Here is an 18,382-nt window from a genome sequence, read left to right on the forward strand (position 1 = left end):
AGGTCTACATCTAAGCTAACATCACTATTTTACCTGAAATGATGAATTAAATTAATCATGATTTTCAAGTTGTTGAAATAACCGTCAACTAATTTAGTAAACAAATAATCGTTAACTGGTGTATAAAGACTTAAAAAATGCCATTTGCTGAAAGAACAACATCCTCAGAACAGCAATTAAGCCAAAACTACAAAAAATCTCTATATATTTTTTTTTCAATTAAGATATAAAAAAAAAACCTCTGTCTGTCAATACGTTCTACCCAGAACTTGCTTCACCTGGTTCAATTTCTGTAAAACAAAACCACAAACAAAATCTCAACATTCTAGTGATGGTCCTCATGCTAACGATATCCTCCTAACTAAAATAAGCACTATAGCCAAGTTTTAAAACATTTTCAACAAGAAGATGGCTCGACTAATTCAGTCAACTAAGAAACTCCCAGAAAGTTGTCCAAGAGAATCACACATCTGCCTCGTTCAAGTAAAAACAATCGGACCCGGCTTGTCAAATGCTCCCTGACCTCCGGAGACGCACTGAAGCAGCACCAGATGACTTGATGCTTGATGTAGTGATTCCACAGAGACCTCCCTGGCTGACCTTTATGGCTTGTTGACTTTTTTCCAGAGAGGAAATTTCTAACCCAGTTTGAGCGTAAAAGTTTATTGTGCGGGCGGAAGATCGCTTCTCGTCTGTTATTTTGCAACTCAAGCGGGGGAAATAGCTGCATTCTGATCGGATTCGGCAGCTATTGTTGTTTGGCATAGCTGTGATGTTTATGTCATGTATGGAGCAACAGCTGTTTTGGGGTATTTCTACATGGGACAGCACAATCTGTTCCCATTGGTTAGCATCCAAGCGTGTTTTAGTGCTCATAAAGCCCAGAATAATCAGCTGTGCCTTTCATCCAAGTCATTTCACAATTCTGCACCATTGAGGGCTCTGATTTAAGATATTACACAGTGACATGGCAAACGTTGCTATTGTCAAACGGCTTCTGCACAGTGAGGGCAAAAAGGGTCCAACCCTGCTCAACCAATTTTCCCCGACTATGAGAAGGAAAGAAAACACCTTCGGGTTAAACGAGAGCGTGGCAGGAGGGTCAGGTATAAATCATCCTCCTGGCAAGGCATATTTCGCTACGGTTAGGAGACAGACCCCTGCTGCTGGAAGCACATCTGGCTCTGCGCGCGCTGGATCCGATCTCAACAGAACTCTCTCCCCTCCGCTCTCCCCTCAGTCTTCTCGGTCCGTATCCATAAAAAGACAAGTCTCGAGGAGGGGCGGACTTCTCCCCGTGCTGTTGATAATAAAGCAAGTGCTTTTGGCCTGACACGGTGAAAAACGAGGGACGGGCGGCATTGTCGTGACGGGCCAAAAGTGACAGCTGTGGAATGCGCAGAGCGGTGTTCGTTTCTAGCCTTGCCGTAGCGGCTCTCCGCTTTGCGGTATCAAGGCTGAATCCTGTCGGATTCAAGCAAAGTGGAGAACCTGTGAATTGACCTTGCAGGATGCTAATGCTTTAAAAATTGTCCAGTGGAATAGGCCTGTCGTGATAAACGATAAATCAATTAATCGCACGATAAATTAAACCTATCGACCTCATTTTAATTATCGGCTTTATCGTCTCTTCCTGCCTTTTATTCTTTCTGTTGCCGACACTGAATGAAAAAAGGCTCAACTCCGGTGTTCTCCACTGACCCTTCCTTCCTCATTTTCTTAGTCTAATGTCCAGCGCACACTACACAAGCTGTCGGCCCATTTTCAAAACCTGAGACCACACTTTAGCCGACAGAAATCCTAGGTATAACGATTCAATAAGGTTCGATCGTGCTGTGTGGTGTCCAGTCACATGGGCACAAAATAATGGCTGCAAGTCCAGTTAACTAATTTTAAAATCAGGTATTAATCAATGCTTTACTAGAATCTACCTGTGACGTATGTGGCTGAAAATCATTATAACCTATTTATGTCACGTTAACGAAGAACAGCTGCAATGTTACCAGGTTTATCAACTGCAGTAGCAATTTGGCTCCAACTCCTCTTCTTGTCCTTTCTATATTCTTTGCACGAAATGTTGAATAAACATTAATGTTGTTATCATATATCATCTCCAATGTCCGCTGGACTTCGGGTTGCGCCGTGTCAGCTGAATGGGATTCCCCTCCGTAATTTCCCCTCAGAAAGCAGCAGGAGGAGAATCTGCGCATTCTGATTGGCTACCTGTCACATTCAGCTTTACTCTCCCAGTCGGGGAAAACCCCTGATTTAGATCGGAGCGGCCACGACGATCTACCGTAACTCACCACACACTGCAGGATGATCGGTTACGAAATCACCAGCGACAATTTTAGATCGGCCAACAATCTAAGATTGTTGTAAGGGGAAAATAGGGACAAAAACCCGTGTAGTATGAACTACTGCATTAGGTAGTCCGATGTGCTCATCTTCTCTATTTAAATCTAGTGATTGCTAAAGGGCAATATAGTATACAGACTTCATAATCTGCACTCTTTTGGTTGAATGCAGTATTTATTTCCACTTTGGCTTTATGTTGTTTAGTTTTTATTCAAGTACTTTTTTTGTTAATGGAGACTGAAAATCCTTTTTGTTTTTGTTTTTGGTTGTTTTATTTAGTTTATTAGTTCCAGTGTTATGTGTTCTTTTGAACATAAAGTGTATCTATCTATGGCAGGAAATAGCATGCATTATTACGTCATTTCCATTAAATCAGTGTCAAAAGGTCTTGAAGCAATATTATCGTTTATCGCAATAATTTTTTCGACAATCGCTCAGCAAAATGTGTTATCGTGACAGGCCTACAGTGGAGCAAAAACAGCAGAGGGTAGTTGCTGCCANTTGTCCAGTGGAATAGGCCTGTCGTGATAAACGATAAATCAATTAATCGCACGATAAATTAAACCTATCGACCTCATTTTAATTATCGGCTTTATTGTCTCTTCCTGCCTTTAATTCTTTCTCTTGCCGACACTGAATGAAAAAAGGCTCAACTCCGGTGTTCTCCACTGACCCTCCCTTCCTCATTTTTTTAGTGTAATGTCCAGCTCACACTACTCAAGTTGTCGGCCCATTTTCAAAACCTGAGCGACACATTAGCCGACAGAAATCCTAGATATAACGATTCAATCAGGTTCGATCGTGCCGTGTGGTGTCCAGTCACATGGGCACAAAATAATGGCTGCAAGTCCAGTTAACTAATTTTAAAATCAGGCATTAATCAATGCTTTACTAGAATCTACTTGTGACGCATGTGGTTGAAAATCATTATAACCTATTTATGTCACATTAACGAAGAACAGCTGAAAAGTTACCGGGTTTATCAACTGCAGTAGCAATTTGGCTCCAACTCCTCTCCTTGTCCTTTCTATATTCTTTGCACGAAATGTTGAATAAACATTAATGTTATCACATATCATCTCCGATGTCCGCTGGACTAAGGGTTGCGCCTTGTCAGCTGTTTGGGATTCCCCTCCGTAATTTCCCCTCAGAAAGCAGGAGGAGAATCTGCGCATTCTGATTGGCTACCTGTCACATTCAGCTTTACGCTCCCAGTCGGGGAAAATCCCTGATTTAGATCGGAGCAGCCACGACTATCTACCGTAACTCACCACACACTGCAGAATGATCGTTTACGAAATCACCAGCGACAATCTTAGATCGGCCAACGATCTAAGATTGTTGTAAGGGGAAAATAGGGGCAAAAACCCGTGTAGTATGAACTACTGCAGTAAGTAGTGAGATGTGCCCATCTTCTCTATTTAAATCTAGTGATTACTGAAGGCCAATATAGTATACAGACTTCATATCTGCACTCCTTTGGTTGAATGCAGTATTTATTTCCACTTTGGCTTTATGTTGTTTAGTTTTTATTCAAGTACAGTTTTTATTAATGGAGACTGAGAATCCATTTTATTTTTGTTTTTGGTTTTGTTTATTTAGTTTATTAGTTCCAGTGTTATGTGTTCTTTTGAAAATAAAGTGTATCTATCTATGGCAGGAAATGGCAGGCATTATTAGTCATTTCTATTAAATCAGTGTCAAAAGGTCTTGAAGCAATATTATCGTTTATTGCAATAATTTTTTCGACAATTAATCGCTCAGCAAAATGTGTTATCGTGACAGGCCTACAGTGTAGCAAAAACAGCAGAGGGTAGTTGCTGCCACCAGAGAAGGTACCAACGGCTTTAGATTTATTTTCACAATTTACCAGGTTGGTTAGCGTTTTTCCTTAACAAATGGCACACATAAACTCTCAACAAGACGTTATTGGTGTCTGCAAAAGGGGTTCCATTCCCAAAAGTAGAACTAAGAGGAGATTGTACTTGAAGCTAAGCTTTCTTTCAGCATACACATTCCAAATAACTGCACCCCTGTGGAGAAAATGTCCACTCCTGCTAAGCTCTCCTCCTGGGTCGGGGTGTGCTTCGGAAAACATGTAATCAATGTAAATAAACTTAGTCTGCAGATGACTAGAGGCCCACATGTGCTGTTGATTCACCCAAGTTTGTTCCTTTTTTTGTCTTTTACAACCTTAAATTAGACAAGATTTACTTATTCAGTTAAATCTAATTGACGGTTTATGAGGCAACGCATTGTAGGCTTTTTTGGGCCCAAGTTGTTTGTACTGGGAGTGGCACGGGAGTAAAGCAAACACTTGTAACCGCTGCTAGAAGGTCGTCACACATCATCAGGTAAGCAGAAAATGGTGTGCTGAAACATGTTTGCTCTTGGCATTACCGAGCAGGAAAAGGAACAAATTGAAATTCTTGGAAAAGTGACACTCGGATGGAAATTGGGGGGGGGGACACCCTACTTGCACAAATTGTGTTACCTCTTGAACATCTATAGATTGTGTTACATAGTTACAAACCAATGTAATTATGAAACCCAGACTAGTCCTTAATTTTGATGAGTCCAAACGGGACTCATCAAAATTTATTTATTTTTTACAAATAAAAACCATTCTATGAATATGAATCAATCTAAACCAGTAGTTTTCAGTACCTGTCCTCAGGAACTATATTGTTCAGCAGGTTTTAGATGATTCCCTGCAACCACATACCTGACTAAAATAAACGAGTGATTACAAGGCTTCTTGGTATGGCATTGCAATCCTATCCATCAGGTGTACTCGAGCAGAGGCACATCTAAAACATGCATAGACATTAGGCCCTGAGGACACAAATTTATGCAAGACTTTGCACTGCTCTGGAACACAAAATTCCAATAAATTACTTAAAAAATAGTCATTGTGACGTAGCAAAATGTTACGGGTGCAGAAGAAAATGATTCCGTCAGCTATTTGAGCCCCTGAAGATGCTGCTGTTCTACGCGAAAGAACAAGCTCTCTCACAAATCCTTTGTCTAAATGACAGTCTTTCGATAGAGCATGCAACTTGTAACAAACTGCCAACACTTGCAAACAAAGAGCAAGGATTCAAGACAAAGGCAGCCTTGATTTGACTATTGGCATACCATCAGTGTGGACTGGCTGCTCTCCAGGCTTGGCTTTCTTTAAACTTCCTTGTTCGTTAATTTCTCTGTCACAACCCGACAGCTAGACAGCAAAGCATCCCCGGGTGCACGCGACCTCTACAGCCTCTGGTTTGAAATTATATATTTGGAGCGTAAAGCCCACTGTTGTCTTTAGTGTTATTGGAAAATCAAATTTTATGGGACAAACAGACGGAATTGAATACACACCTTTTACCAAAAACAATAAATGCGATTAACTGCTCATGTGGTTTGAATTTTCCACCGAGCGCAAAGGGGTAGACTGCAATTTGCCTGATTACATTCATTAGAGGCTATCTGCCGATGATGATGATAATCTAGAGGGGTGAGCAAACAGTTTACCTGCTCAGCTGATCTAGATTGACTAATTCAATTTAGCTAGCTCAACTACACACACAAGTAGAGGCACAGAAACGTTTTGGTGAAGAGCTTTTATGATGCTGTGGCGATCAGAGTTGGAAATGGGAGTGTCTTAAATCGACCAAAGGCATTTTAGGTGTGGACAATATTTCCTACATCACTAAGCTTAGATGACGTAAAACTGGGATCTTGAACCTCCATAGTTCCCAAATCTTGATCAAAACATACAAGTTGGTAGAGTTTTCCGAGTTGTAACTTTATGGGGTTACATGACACGCTTAATCTAACTAATCTGTATTTGATTCTTGGTTTCTGTTGTGCTAAGAGGAGATTAGCGCAACACAGGTGATGCGATAACACAGGTGAATAATTAATTTTAGGCCAATAAATCACTGTATCTTCTCCTACTAGTCTGCTTTTTTATTCAAAATGCCACTCCTATTAGGACTTATCAGGTAGCTTTCTACAAGGGTTCCCTCAGTGTTTTATTGGGCTGACAAGAGGAGGAAAGAATCTCAGTCCAACAAAGGCACATCCAAACACGCATCAAATATAATCTCCTAAGGATGATGACATGCAGCATAGCTGACAATTACATTGAGAAAAGGCTTGTGTTGGATTTTAGGAGTCATTACTGTGGGCAGCGTGGCAGAGCTTCCACACCACTCAGCCCAGCTACAAAGCCCTAATTCAAACCACAACATTGTGCCTGGAAAGCCAAAGAAAAATCATATTGTTTCCCAATCGGTGCTTGATGTTTTATGGGGGACTTCCAGCCACAGAAACATTGCTCATAAAGATCCGACAGACCACTGGAGCAGTCCGTTTCGGATCCCTCACCACTGGGGAGGGAGGTGGGATGACGGGGATAAGAAAGGGAGGACAATAAAACACACTTTGTGTGGCTATGTATAAATCAGTGGCTATGCTTGGTTTTATGACATCTCACTGTGTTTAATATAATATCTGTGTCCTGTAGAACAAACCCAGATTTGGTTTGATCAGGTGAAGTATTATAGATATTGAGCTAGAAATTATGAAATACCATTAGGTTCCTTTTAAAACTTTGAAGTAAGCTTCTTTTTCTTTTTTCATTAGCTATCCTATGGTGTATGGTGGTGATTTTGCGATGTACTGCAGAAAGCATTTAAGGCATGTTGCCATTATATTTTGAAGTATCAGTTGGCACCAAAACAAGTCAGATACACCATTGCTATACTGATTACACAATATGCACATATAAAACTGATTCTGGGTGCAACTGACTTTAACTTCTTTAAAATTCGGCTCCCCTAAAGCGTTGCCGCCCTGGGCAATGAACCACAAATCCCACATGAAAAACAGCAACTGATTAAACCAACTCCACATTTAAAATGAACCTGTTCTGAGAACCACCTGCTGTGTTTCTCACAACCTTGGCCTTTCTAATCTTTGCCACAAATATGCTAAATAGTCAACTCCGAGCATCTGAGAAGTGCTGTGTGTTTCAGTTTGAAGCAGGTTCTCACAATAACCCTCATGCGTCCTCAAAGCCTTGAACCATATCTGCGTGTTTTGCCTTCATCCCTTTACAGCCGAGCTTTGAGAGGGTGTAGCATGTAACACAACACCTGTTTCTCTGCACAGCCCTGCACTGTGCTCACAAGTTGCTTCATCTTTTCTGAAACGTAAAAAATAAAAAAAAGAAAGAAAGGAAAAAAACAGGAAACGTGAGGTCTGCGCCTCCTCTGAAAGCATACTTAAACTTAAGATGTTCAGTCACAGGAAGTTTTTGCATGTTGGTTTCACTGGCAGTTTAAGAGGAAGTTCGTTTTGACTTGTTTTTAAGTAATAATCGTCAAAGTAATAAATTCCAGGTTTTGATTAAAAAAAAAGTGAAACTGTTTCTCAAAAAAAGAAAAACAACTCTAAATTTGCATTGCTTTTGGCACACACACACACACAACGCCTTAAGGGTTCAAGCAACAGTGTTACACTCACACACGCGCGCTGTCAGACAACGGGATGAATGCGCTCAGGGAAAGTTGAGACATTACAATGTATTCAGCTGACTACTTACAAGATACGAGTGCTGCCTGTCCAGGAACACAGAGTCTCCCATCATCAACAGTAAATTTCCATATAAAGCAGAGACCAAAAATCTAGCGGAGAATAAATTACATCCGAAGTCCAGGAAACAAGATTGCTGCGCTTTTGGCAAAATAAAACAAAACAAAAAAGTATCCGAGAATCACTTGTCTTCTCCCTCTTCTGTTTCCAATGCAACCGGAGGTCGAACTTTAGGAGTGTCTTTTTCACAGCACGGATGTCTTAAAAATGCACTAAGAAACGCGCGTAAGGAAACCGACTGTGCCAAATAGGACACCGCGGTGCGTAATGCGTAACGGATCCATACTGCGCGCCCCGCGGATTCTGAAGGCAGATGCTGCACCGGAGCAGAGGAGAGTGACTGTAGAGTTAAGTCAGCATCGTTACGAAAACAACTTCCGGTAGAACCTTTCAAAATAAAATGTAATTTGTAGGTAGACATCTATTTTTCCCCATTTTTTTGCAAAACAAACTCATCGTCTTAGGACTTTTTTATTTTAACTTGCACACTTCAAACAATAACATTGTTAAAGCAGTTTTCACTGTGTGCATAATGCTACCCAAGCTGCACATGCTTATACTGATTCATTATCAATTATGAAGTTAAAGTCCCTGCATTTGATGTTTTCATGACGAAAAACGTTAGGATCGTTTCTCTAAATTTCCACATTTGTTAATATGCTTTTATTTTGAAGGTGGGTACGTCTTTTTCCCGTATTATTTCATTGCGCTCCTCCAAAAATCCCAAACGGGAGAAGAGAATGATGGGCGGGGCACTGGAGGAGGAGGGTCAGCCATGGAAGGAGTCTCTCGATTATCAGCAGCAGGACTGCTCAAATGTTTTCATGTCACTGACCCACAAATGGGGCTCTGCACATGATAAGATTGGACTGCAGAGAACCCCACGCAGGAAGGCTGCTTATTGTGCAGGAGTTCACTCTGCAGGGAGAAGCTGCTGTGTTTAGAATTAACTCAAGTGGAAAAGACTTTTTTTTGCCAACCTCTTTTCTGAAGGTGTAAATAGCTTGCTGGGGTCGGATGGTTGTGGGAAATAAATGGGAGTAAATAAAGCCGAAGCAGGCACTCTGCGGAGCCGAGCTGGAGTGAGACGCTTCAGATGTAATTATCAGCCGTCGCTGTTGTTTATTAGCTTCCCCCTCTTTCAAATACACTCTTAAAATCGGCCACTTTGACTCATCCGTCCTTGTGTAATACTTAATGTTGAACCGGCGTTGGGCAATCTATTTCTAAATACTCCACTTGCATCCAGTCTCATTAAAGAAAAAGAAACAGAAGTTGATTTCATCGGGGATATGACTGCTGAGAAATGAGCTAGCCTCACACTCACACACACATAAAGGCACACACACTTGAGTTAATGAAAACCATCTGCTTTCTTCAGTTGTCCTCCTCCACCCCCCACCACCTCCACTTCTCTTTCCGAAGCAGGACACCAGGTTCTTACGCTTTTAATTCAATCTACCGAATGTGTGAATGGGCCAGCGAGCTCCAAAAGGCAGAGTCCTCCTTCCCTGCTTATCAGATTGGGTAGAAAACCATTTGAAGAATCCAGAGTTAAAAGTTAAAAGGGATGCTTATTGTGAGATAACAGACTCCAGAGGACTGACTCTGCTGTAAAGTAGCTGCTGTGGTGTATTGTTGGGGAGTGTGTGTGTATCTCACACTGGCATCATGAAAACACTTGCAGTGTTAGCAGAGAAAGAAAACCTGTTTTTCTAAAGCAGAGGCTTATCAGATCTCGCCTAAATGAGGTTTAGAAAGCTGCAAGTTTAGAACTGGAGCAAAAAGTGGCTAAAAATGTGGATAATCAAAACAAATATTTTGTTTTTTATTATTATCCCTGTAATAAATAACATTTGTGCTATTTTTTTTTCATTTGTTTTAGTCAGTCTGTGACATTTTCTTGCCACATTACAAGCATAACCTTTGAATGGCTGTGGTTGCATTGCACTTTATTTAGGGGGATTACAATAAAATAGGCTGAATACAAATACTAACCACACTTTTAAGATTTGTATGTAATCATCTGTTTTTCCACTACACAACTAGGTACTAGTTGTGTTTGCCTAACATAAAATTCCCACAAAAGAGACGCTTATGTTAGCAAGACACTGTATTTATAATATGCATATGCTTGATTTGGACTGAGATAACATGCAAGAAATCTGCAAGGGCTGCAAATACTTTCCAGTCGACTTTGGCTCTTCAAGATAGAAGTGCAATGATTTTCCACTTTGGTTTGGTTTTAGATATTTGATCAACAGCTGCAAGCAATTTGGCTTGTGCCTTACAACACTGACTAAACAAATTACTCACCAATCAAAACAATGTCGGATCCAAATCCCAAATAGTTTTCTTCCTGCCTCTACAATTTGTTTTGAGAAAACGACATTTTAATTACCGCGCTAAGTATCGATGATCTCCACGGCGATTGCAAACGCGGTGCCAGGGCTACTTTTTTTTTTCCCCCCCATAAATTTCCAGCCCATCAGAAAGATCCCAAATGTAGGACTTTGCGGCTCTTTCCACACGTTTGCGCAGATTTTCACCAGGTACTCCAGATTTCTCCCACAGTTAATAGACATCAGGTTTAGTGGTGTTGGCGAAAAATTAAAATTTCCTAAGCATGAAAAATAATTTTGAACATGCTATGTCACTGTCAATGGTTTTTAAAATCCACATTGTGATACAAAAAACCGCCTTCCTTCCTCATAAGTACCACTGCAATTATACTTTTTAAATATTTGCCATAGCTTTTATTTTTGTAAGCATATATTTCTTCTCCAAGTTCTTAATTTCTTCCTTAATATTAGTCAACTTATCATGTAGCTAGGAAGGGAATTGCTTGTCTCGTATCGTGTTAATTTTTGACATCTCAGCCTACGTCATGCTGTGAGGTAGCTTCTGTTTAAATAATTTCTTTGAATCATTTCTTGGTTCTGTTGGCCTGATTACTTTTCCCACACAGATGTAGTTCCATTTGCATCGTTTTGTCTTCTTTTCTCTTAATAACTGTTATTTACTTTGATCATTTTTGTTTTAGATTAAAGTTTGCTTGCTGATCAGAAATATTTAGGTGTGAGAAAGGAGCCAAAAACAAAACCAGAGGAAATCTTTGAAAGGGGTAAATACTTTTTCTCAGCAGACTTAATATTAAACAATGACAGATGTGGTGCACAGGAGTATACGTCTTGCAATGGGGTTGCTAAAATTCCAGTTTAATATCAGTTAAATGGTCTAAAGACGAATTTAAGGCTGATGAAGAACTCAAATCAGAAGACTTCTAAACAAAATTATTTGGGTGCAACCCGTGTGGACTTTCAGGGAAAATGCTTTTTACAATTTTGACTTGACAATTTGTCCAATTTTAATCTCCAGAATCTATTGAAATGGTTTGGAAATTAGTAGCTAGAATAATATGTACCACTTTAAAAGCGTTATGTTTAACAGCTCAATTTCAAGGTTGCAGAAATCTATAAAGGTACTAATAAGGGACATGCATAGGTGTCTAAAATCCCAATCAACTCTTCCCTTTGCCTGGATCAGCCAGCATCTGAGTACTGTGGTTCAGATTTGCATCTGGCTCGGCACATCGCTGCTGAGCTGCAGCCATGAACTGAGTTTCATATGCAAACCCTCTTTTGTTGTCTGCTGCACAAAGCAGCAACCATTGTTGCATAAGCCTCCGGCCTTGGAGGACATGACAAAGTGAGTAGTTAATAAAGCTGCCAAAAGCAATAATTGCCAAGTCTATTTAAAGCGTGGAGGAGAAGTAATGGTGCAACAGGTTCGCACTGCCAGTGATGCTAAAATCAGCTCCTTCAAGTCCACATTTTCACTTTGCCAATAATGTTTAATGAGAATTATGAGCTCAGCCGACCACACCAGAGAGAAATCTTATATGGCTTTATGAGGCCGTTTACTTGGAAGGTGCAGCATCCTTCCAAAAGCGAGATGCCTGAATTGTGAAATCACTCCATTAGGCGGAAAGTATTTTTGCTAAAGTGGTTTAAGCCGGACCAGTAAATGACAGAGAAAAATCTGTGCAGGCCTTTGATTTGTTTATTAAACACTAAACAAGCTGTTGCAAGCCTAAGGATTTGCAACCATGGCTGACTTTTCGAGGATGATGGCCGAAATCTCCAAGTACAGAGTCGAAGAAAGACATGAAGATTTTCAAGTAATCTGATTTCCAACTATGTGAATCACTTACTTATACAGTAATACATCTGCAGCTCAGGAAACTACTAGTTTGAGTGATATATTTTTATTATTATTTTAATAGAGTTTTCCAAGTTCTGGGTTTTTCAGTGATTGAGCATATATAGGTTAAAAATCCAGGTTTAAGTTACTCTTTAATCTAGTTTTTCGTACACATGCTCGCTGTATAAGGACTGACTATTGATAAATCCTGTTACATAATGAAAAAAATAGATGAAGGTGAAAGAGTGTGGATTCCATTTTCATAAAGTTGCGGTGTGATCTTTTGAAAAATTGTTGGCCATCAAAGATAAACCAGCAGGAGTTAATCTGGAGGGAAAGTTGTTAAAAATTCTAGCAAATGTACTCGAGCTTATTTGTCGTGTTTAATCTGAGTTCGGAAAACTGTGACTTTATTTCCCAATTTATTTTTTAGGTCTTTTTTTTGTCATGAGGCGTTTTTTGTTTTTTTTCAGAATCAGCTTTAGAGGCCAGGATTGTGTGGCCAAACAACGATTTTGACCTCTATAGATTTACTGTACATTGAGAAATACATAAAACAAGCCGTTACTTTGGTCAGTTCTGTTATTAGTCTGTTTTTGTTTTCTGCTCACTTAAAATAGTAGATGAGAACTACAACATCGCAATAGATTGTTTTCCATCGCATTGGGGTGTTTATCTTGTTCTCTCTGATGTTGCACTTTGACCTTCATTTTTACAAGACAATCCTACAAAGTGTTTTGAAAGAAAAAAAGGAGCAAAATGGAAGAGGAGAGTGGCTGGTAAAGAGAAGAGAGTGTATGTAAACGAATTTACAGCAGGAGCTGCACAAAGCAGCTCAGGGTGATGACCTCAGAACTGGAGAATGCGTGCTTGTGTCTGTGTGTGCCGAAGAAAAAGAGGAAAACGACAGACGTATGCTCGAGAGTTAACTTGGGGGAGGTGGGGGGTAAACGGGGTATCCAAGCATATAAAAACAAATATGGCAAAAAAAAAGAAAACATTTTTTTGTTCTAAAACCACAGTAAAATGTGAGATAACACTTGCCTAAGAGAGATAATTCCCCCCCACCCCTTCTGTAGTCGAATCTCTGAGCGTCCTCCAAATCCAGGACACACAATCATGCGCGTACTAAGTGACAACGGCATGGGTCTGGATTCAATCTGGATGCTTCCATCAACAAGCCAACCTACTTGTCCTAAATCTTTAAGCTCAGTCCTGAAAACCAAAAGACGGAGAAAAAGGAAAGAGGAGGATGCTCAGAGAATGTTGGATGTTAGTCCTTTGTTTCTATTTAGCTCTCGTCTCCTTCTTATCTCCATTAAATCAGCCTTATTCAGCCCCTACCTGCAGACGACTTGTTAAATGCAGCATGACTCTTTTTTACAATAAAGCACCTGCATATCCAGCCTGAAAGGTTTGATTGCTGCAGGCTTTAGGTTGATGAAATCATGCAATGCAATGGAAATGCAACAAGTGGATGGAGATAAAACTTGCTTGGATGCAAATTGAATTTTAAAAAGTTAACCAACATTTTCTGAGAGACACTCAGTGGTTTAGAGTTCATGCTTTAGTGTTTTTGCTGCATGTGCCAACATGCAAAAAAACAAACAAAAAAAACATAAATAAATTAAAAATCAATACCACAAATGAAAATAGGCAACAGAGAGCAACCAGACAGCTTCTGCATCCTCCAGTCCGGATTAGCAATCCATTCAACTGCATCAAAAACGTGAAAACAGGAAGAAAATGTCTTCTTTATGGATCTCCTTGACACTGTGTAAACATTTTGAATGGTTGTGATGTAAGCTGTTGAAATCTTCAATAAGATCCTATTTAAAGGCTTGTTGTGCTATGAATAAAAGTCTAAATGAGTTCAGTGGCACCAAGGGTCTCCAGGGAAAAGGCCATGCCTATAAATTAGCCGGCTTGTGTACTGGCAACCCCGGATAGACGAACTTGGAAGCCTTAGATCTGTTAAACAGCTTCAAGGAGTTTGAACATTTATTTAATTGTTAGTTTATTTTTTGCTTTCTAGCCCACTGCTTTTAAAATCCATCAGAGTCTGACTCTCCAAACCTTACATTTGTGGGGTTGAGGTCTGGTACATTTCCTGGCCAGTCAAGCCCGCTAGGCGCTAACTAAGTTTTTCTGGTAGAAAACTGAGCTGAGTTTGGACTTGATGAAACATGTTGCACCAACAGCTACCAAAGACACAATGCCCAAATCATTGCTGACTGACAGATATAAGCACACGCTTTCTTATTTTATGGTTTTTCTTGGCTTCATTTAGCATCTTGCACTCTGCTGTCTAAGTGAACTTGCTCGGACTGCCTGACCAGGGTGGGTTGGAGGTAGTTTCCTGACTGCTGATGCCGTTATCTGCTCGTGTGACCTTCCACCCCTCTGTCACAGCTGACGCATACTTTCATGTCAGCTTTTTTTTTTTCTTTTTTTTTCCTTGCTGATTTGTTGACAGATTTCTTCCTGTGAATCCACAAATAATGCTGCGTCAGTTTTCCATAAGGGGTTCAGCTGACATGAGCTGTGGTGTCTGATTCCGGTCTTTTAGGGGCAGAGAACGTTGCTCTGCTTCGATACGCTTCATTTAAATCAGCGTTTAAATCAGTTCTCTACAGATGTAAATTTGTCTTTATTGATTAGGAACATGGTGAAAAAAAAAACAAAAAACTTTCTGAAGTTCCGAGCATCAAAATGGCAAAGAAATTCAACAAAATTTGAATTATGAGGTGTTTAACTGAAAGATTTTTTTGTTATATTTTGTGCTTTTTAATTATATTTTACCTTTGTTATGATCAACATGCATCATTTCTATGGATATAATTAGAAAGGGAAGCATTCATACGGGACCCAGGTGCTTTACAAAAACACAACCCAATTGCTCGGGTGTGACTGAATGGCATCAGTGTCTGTTTAATTCAGGCTGAGTTGTTTTTTTTTCTAATAAACATATTTAGTCTCTCAGCTTCAGCCACTCCACATTGACACACACACACGCACACACACACACACGCACACACACTACTACCCACTGTTATCAACCTCCTACGCCTCCTTACCGTCTTCTGCATCAACAGTTGCCATGGTGTCTCAGCTCGCCTGCTGCTCTGGACGCCACAGTAACAATGCTGTGGATTTTGATGACGCCACGCGTTATGACACACGGGTTTGCATTCTCCCTTCAGCAGTCGAGTGTGTTTTAATGCCTCATAGGGAACTAATGACGTGTTTCACATTTGATATATCACAGTGCCTGGACAAAGTGTTCAGTTTTGTGTTGTGTTGGTCAATCACAGAAATATTTACTTTTTTTTAAGTAGTCTTCCAAAAAATTCAAATATTAACCATTCATTGTGGCAGAAGTTTTGAGTCGAAGGATTTTACTCTTGCTCTGGCGTAACTTTTTGCATTGTACCTTCTTCCTTTGCACTGATCATTCTGCCTGACGCTGAGTGGAAGGTCTCATGAGTAAATACCCGGGTCAGGTTTGTAATAGCGTGACTCGCGGCATAAAATATTGCGCGATGTGACGCAAGTTTTGCTGGCTCAGCCTTCTCAAGAAGAGGGAAAGCATTTCTCCTGGAAAAAACTGTCCTAACATTTCTTACGTCTGTAAGTGTGTGTTCCTACCTAGTCTTTTGTATTTAGGAATCTGCCATTGTGATTTGTTTGAGGTGTTTTTATGGCTGTTCAAACTCGAACGAGTTTGAACATGTTTAACAAGCAGGACACTCGGTTCAACTCTGTCCCCTTACATTTTGTAGCAACTTTAAAGATAACTTCTAAGCATTTGGATAACCTTTCTGACATCTTTTCATTTCTTGTTACCATAATGTTATCTTGTTTCAAATCTTTTGATTATTTTGCAATTAAATTTTAGGAAATTAACCGATCTAGCACTTGTTCATAGACATTTTGTTGAGCCCCGTTTCCTGCTTGATTATGTTTTCTTCCCTCTTTTCAAATTGAATCAAGCCCCACGTATGACAGCAAGGTCAGGTAAATAAACAGATTCAACTGCCTGTATTGTTACACTCGTTTCCTATGATAATCGAATCAGCCTGGGCTGCTCACAATTGCACTTTTATTCCATATGCAAATCAGCTTCTCTCGTGAATTTTTAGTTGTTTCTGGATGATGATGTAGAGTTAACAGTAGGTTGCTGTCCACCCTGTCGTACTGTGTTGGTTTGTTCATTTGAATTTGGTAGTTATTGGATCAAAACAATAAAATACCTTTTGAAAATAAAAACCTTCAAGCAGGTATTAGACTTCTCATTAAGCCTGTATCTCTTTAAATAGATTTTTTTATTGCTCTGATATGTTACTCTAATTTTAAATGCCATGTTTTTATTATTTTTTTTAAATCACCATAATTCAGAAATAAGGCTTTCAAACAACCATCTGTGTATAATTGCATGTATATTGGGTTTCACTTGGTGAAAAACTTTCCAAAATTAATGGGATGTTCAATAATAATCAAATTAATTGAACATATCTCGCATAAATGAAACTCGTGGAAGTGGGATCATTTCTGTTGATGTGGTCTGTTCAATATCGTTTTATTGCTGTACGAGCCTTCGTGCCTGTGCATACGCAGACGCTGCCAGCGCACCACATGTACAGCAGAGATTGTTTGCATAACTGCGTAAACATCACATGTGGGTTATGTGTGGTCTGTGCAGCATGTGGTCACCTGTTCTGCAGTGAATCAAAGCTTTACCAAAGGCAGAATGAGCAGTTCTTCTCGGCTCATACGATAAATATTTAGTCTGCAGTATAAATACAGCGGCCTTCTAGGAATGCTCTGCTCACAAAGGAAAGCGGCGCTATAGTGTGAAACTGATATGGTTTTTAAAATACAAAAAGTGGTGTTTTTATATGCACCACAGGTAAAAACAGTTGTAAAAATTTCACTTTTAGCAACATCAATAAACATCAACAAACTTCCATGAAAATAATGCAAAATGCCCCAGCTGCTGTTGTGCAACTTTCTTGCTAGTTTGAAGCGACGATTAGTTAAATATTGAACGTGGGAAGAAAGAAAGAAAGTAAGAAGGATATGGAGAAGGGAGAGAGGTTGGAGATGAGAAAGGAAAGGAAGAAAGAACCCGAGTGAGGGAGGGAGGACACAAGAAAAGAAGGGCAAAAGGAAAGAAAGGAGGACACCACGTTCAGACAAAGGGGCAGGGAATAAAATCTGGAGATAAGAAAAGGGTATCATTTATCATTTCTATATACTTTTCTAGATGTAGAAAACATTTAAATCAAGGTCTAGACTGCTTAGAAATCATGCAAAACTGTTTCCTGTTGAAAGGCCTTTAGCATCTGTCTAAAAATAAATCCTTCAAATTTGTCTCCCCTTAGTTTAAACTTGTGTTTTGTCTTATTCATAGTTGTCCAGTGTCATAATACGCATGTAAACAAGAAGTTTTTTTTTTAGTTTTTTTATTTTCATCCAAGCAAACTCACTTCGACACACAGGAAGGTTTCGTGTTCCCAGAAGGGTTTTCATTTCCCAGACAGTATTGTCAGGAGCCCTAACACGAGCCCCAGTGTTTGTATTTATGTTGCGACTGGTTAGAGGTGAAGAATGAAAAAGTAAGACGTAGAAGAAAAGGACGGGAGGCAGGGGTTGACAGATCCATCTCATCTCTTTTTCTATCTCTGGAATGCGGTTGGAATCCAAGCTTGCCTCCCCTGTTGGCTCCACACACACTCCCAGCGCCTCGTGTCATGCTACGGTGCACATGCATGCACCCATTCCACTGGTTGGGTCATTTTAACCATGAAATCACTGATTAACAGCTGGAGCTTTGCAGCTGATACAGAGATGAGATCACTCCTTGTGTCGGAGAGCGATCAATTTTCCATCTCTGGCACAAAGCTGGCTGGCACAGACGGCCTGGGACCCACAAATTAACCTTAATGGTGTAATTAATGGTTGCTGGAATTTCTTTTTCTTTTTGTACTTGAGCACGTAAAGCCTTAAAGCAAAAGCATGTAAACTAAGTTTTCTATTTAAATATATGGGCACAGAATGATGCTAGTTTATGTGAAATTAAACTCTGCAAACCTACCTGGTCCTAGTCAAAACAAATCCACTCATTTACAGGTTCCAGTTCTCTGATTTAGTGACCGACTTGAGAAATTGAAAA

At 39.9% G+C, this 18,382-nt stretch overlaps 1 protein-coding gene across 3 annotated transcripts in view; it reads right to left on the reverse strand.

The window, feature by feature from the left end:
* The window catches only part of LOC103141443 (rho GTPase-activating protein 6), a 57,476-nt gene that overhangs the window by 23,905 nt on the left and 15,189 nt on the right, over positions 1-18,382 (reverse strand). Inside the window, exon 1 of one of the 3 annotated variants that reach the window (XM_007557096.2) lies at positions 7,955-8,335. The exons of the other annotated variants lie outside the window; for them this stretch is intronic. Within the exon in view, the coding sequence (XP_007557158.1) occupies positions 7,955-7,999 (45 nt within the window). The 5' untranslated portion in view covers positions 8,000-8,335. Of the gene's footprint in view, positions 1-7,954; positions 8,336-18,382 lie in introns of those variants that run through there. 3 annotated transcript variants of the gene reach the window in all.

This window comes from Poecilia formosa, unplaced genomic scaffold (genome assembly GCF_000485575.1).
Source record: "Poecilia formosa unplaced genomic scaffold, Poecilia_formosa-5.1.2 Scaffold83, whole genome shotgun sequence".
Taxonomy (NCBI): Eukaryota; Metazoa; Chordata; class Actinopteri; order Cyprinodontiformes; family Poeciliidae; genus Poecilia; species Poecilia formosa.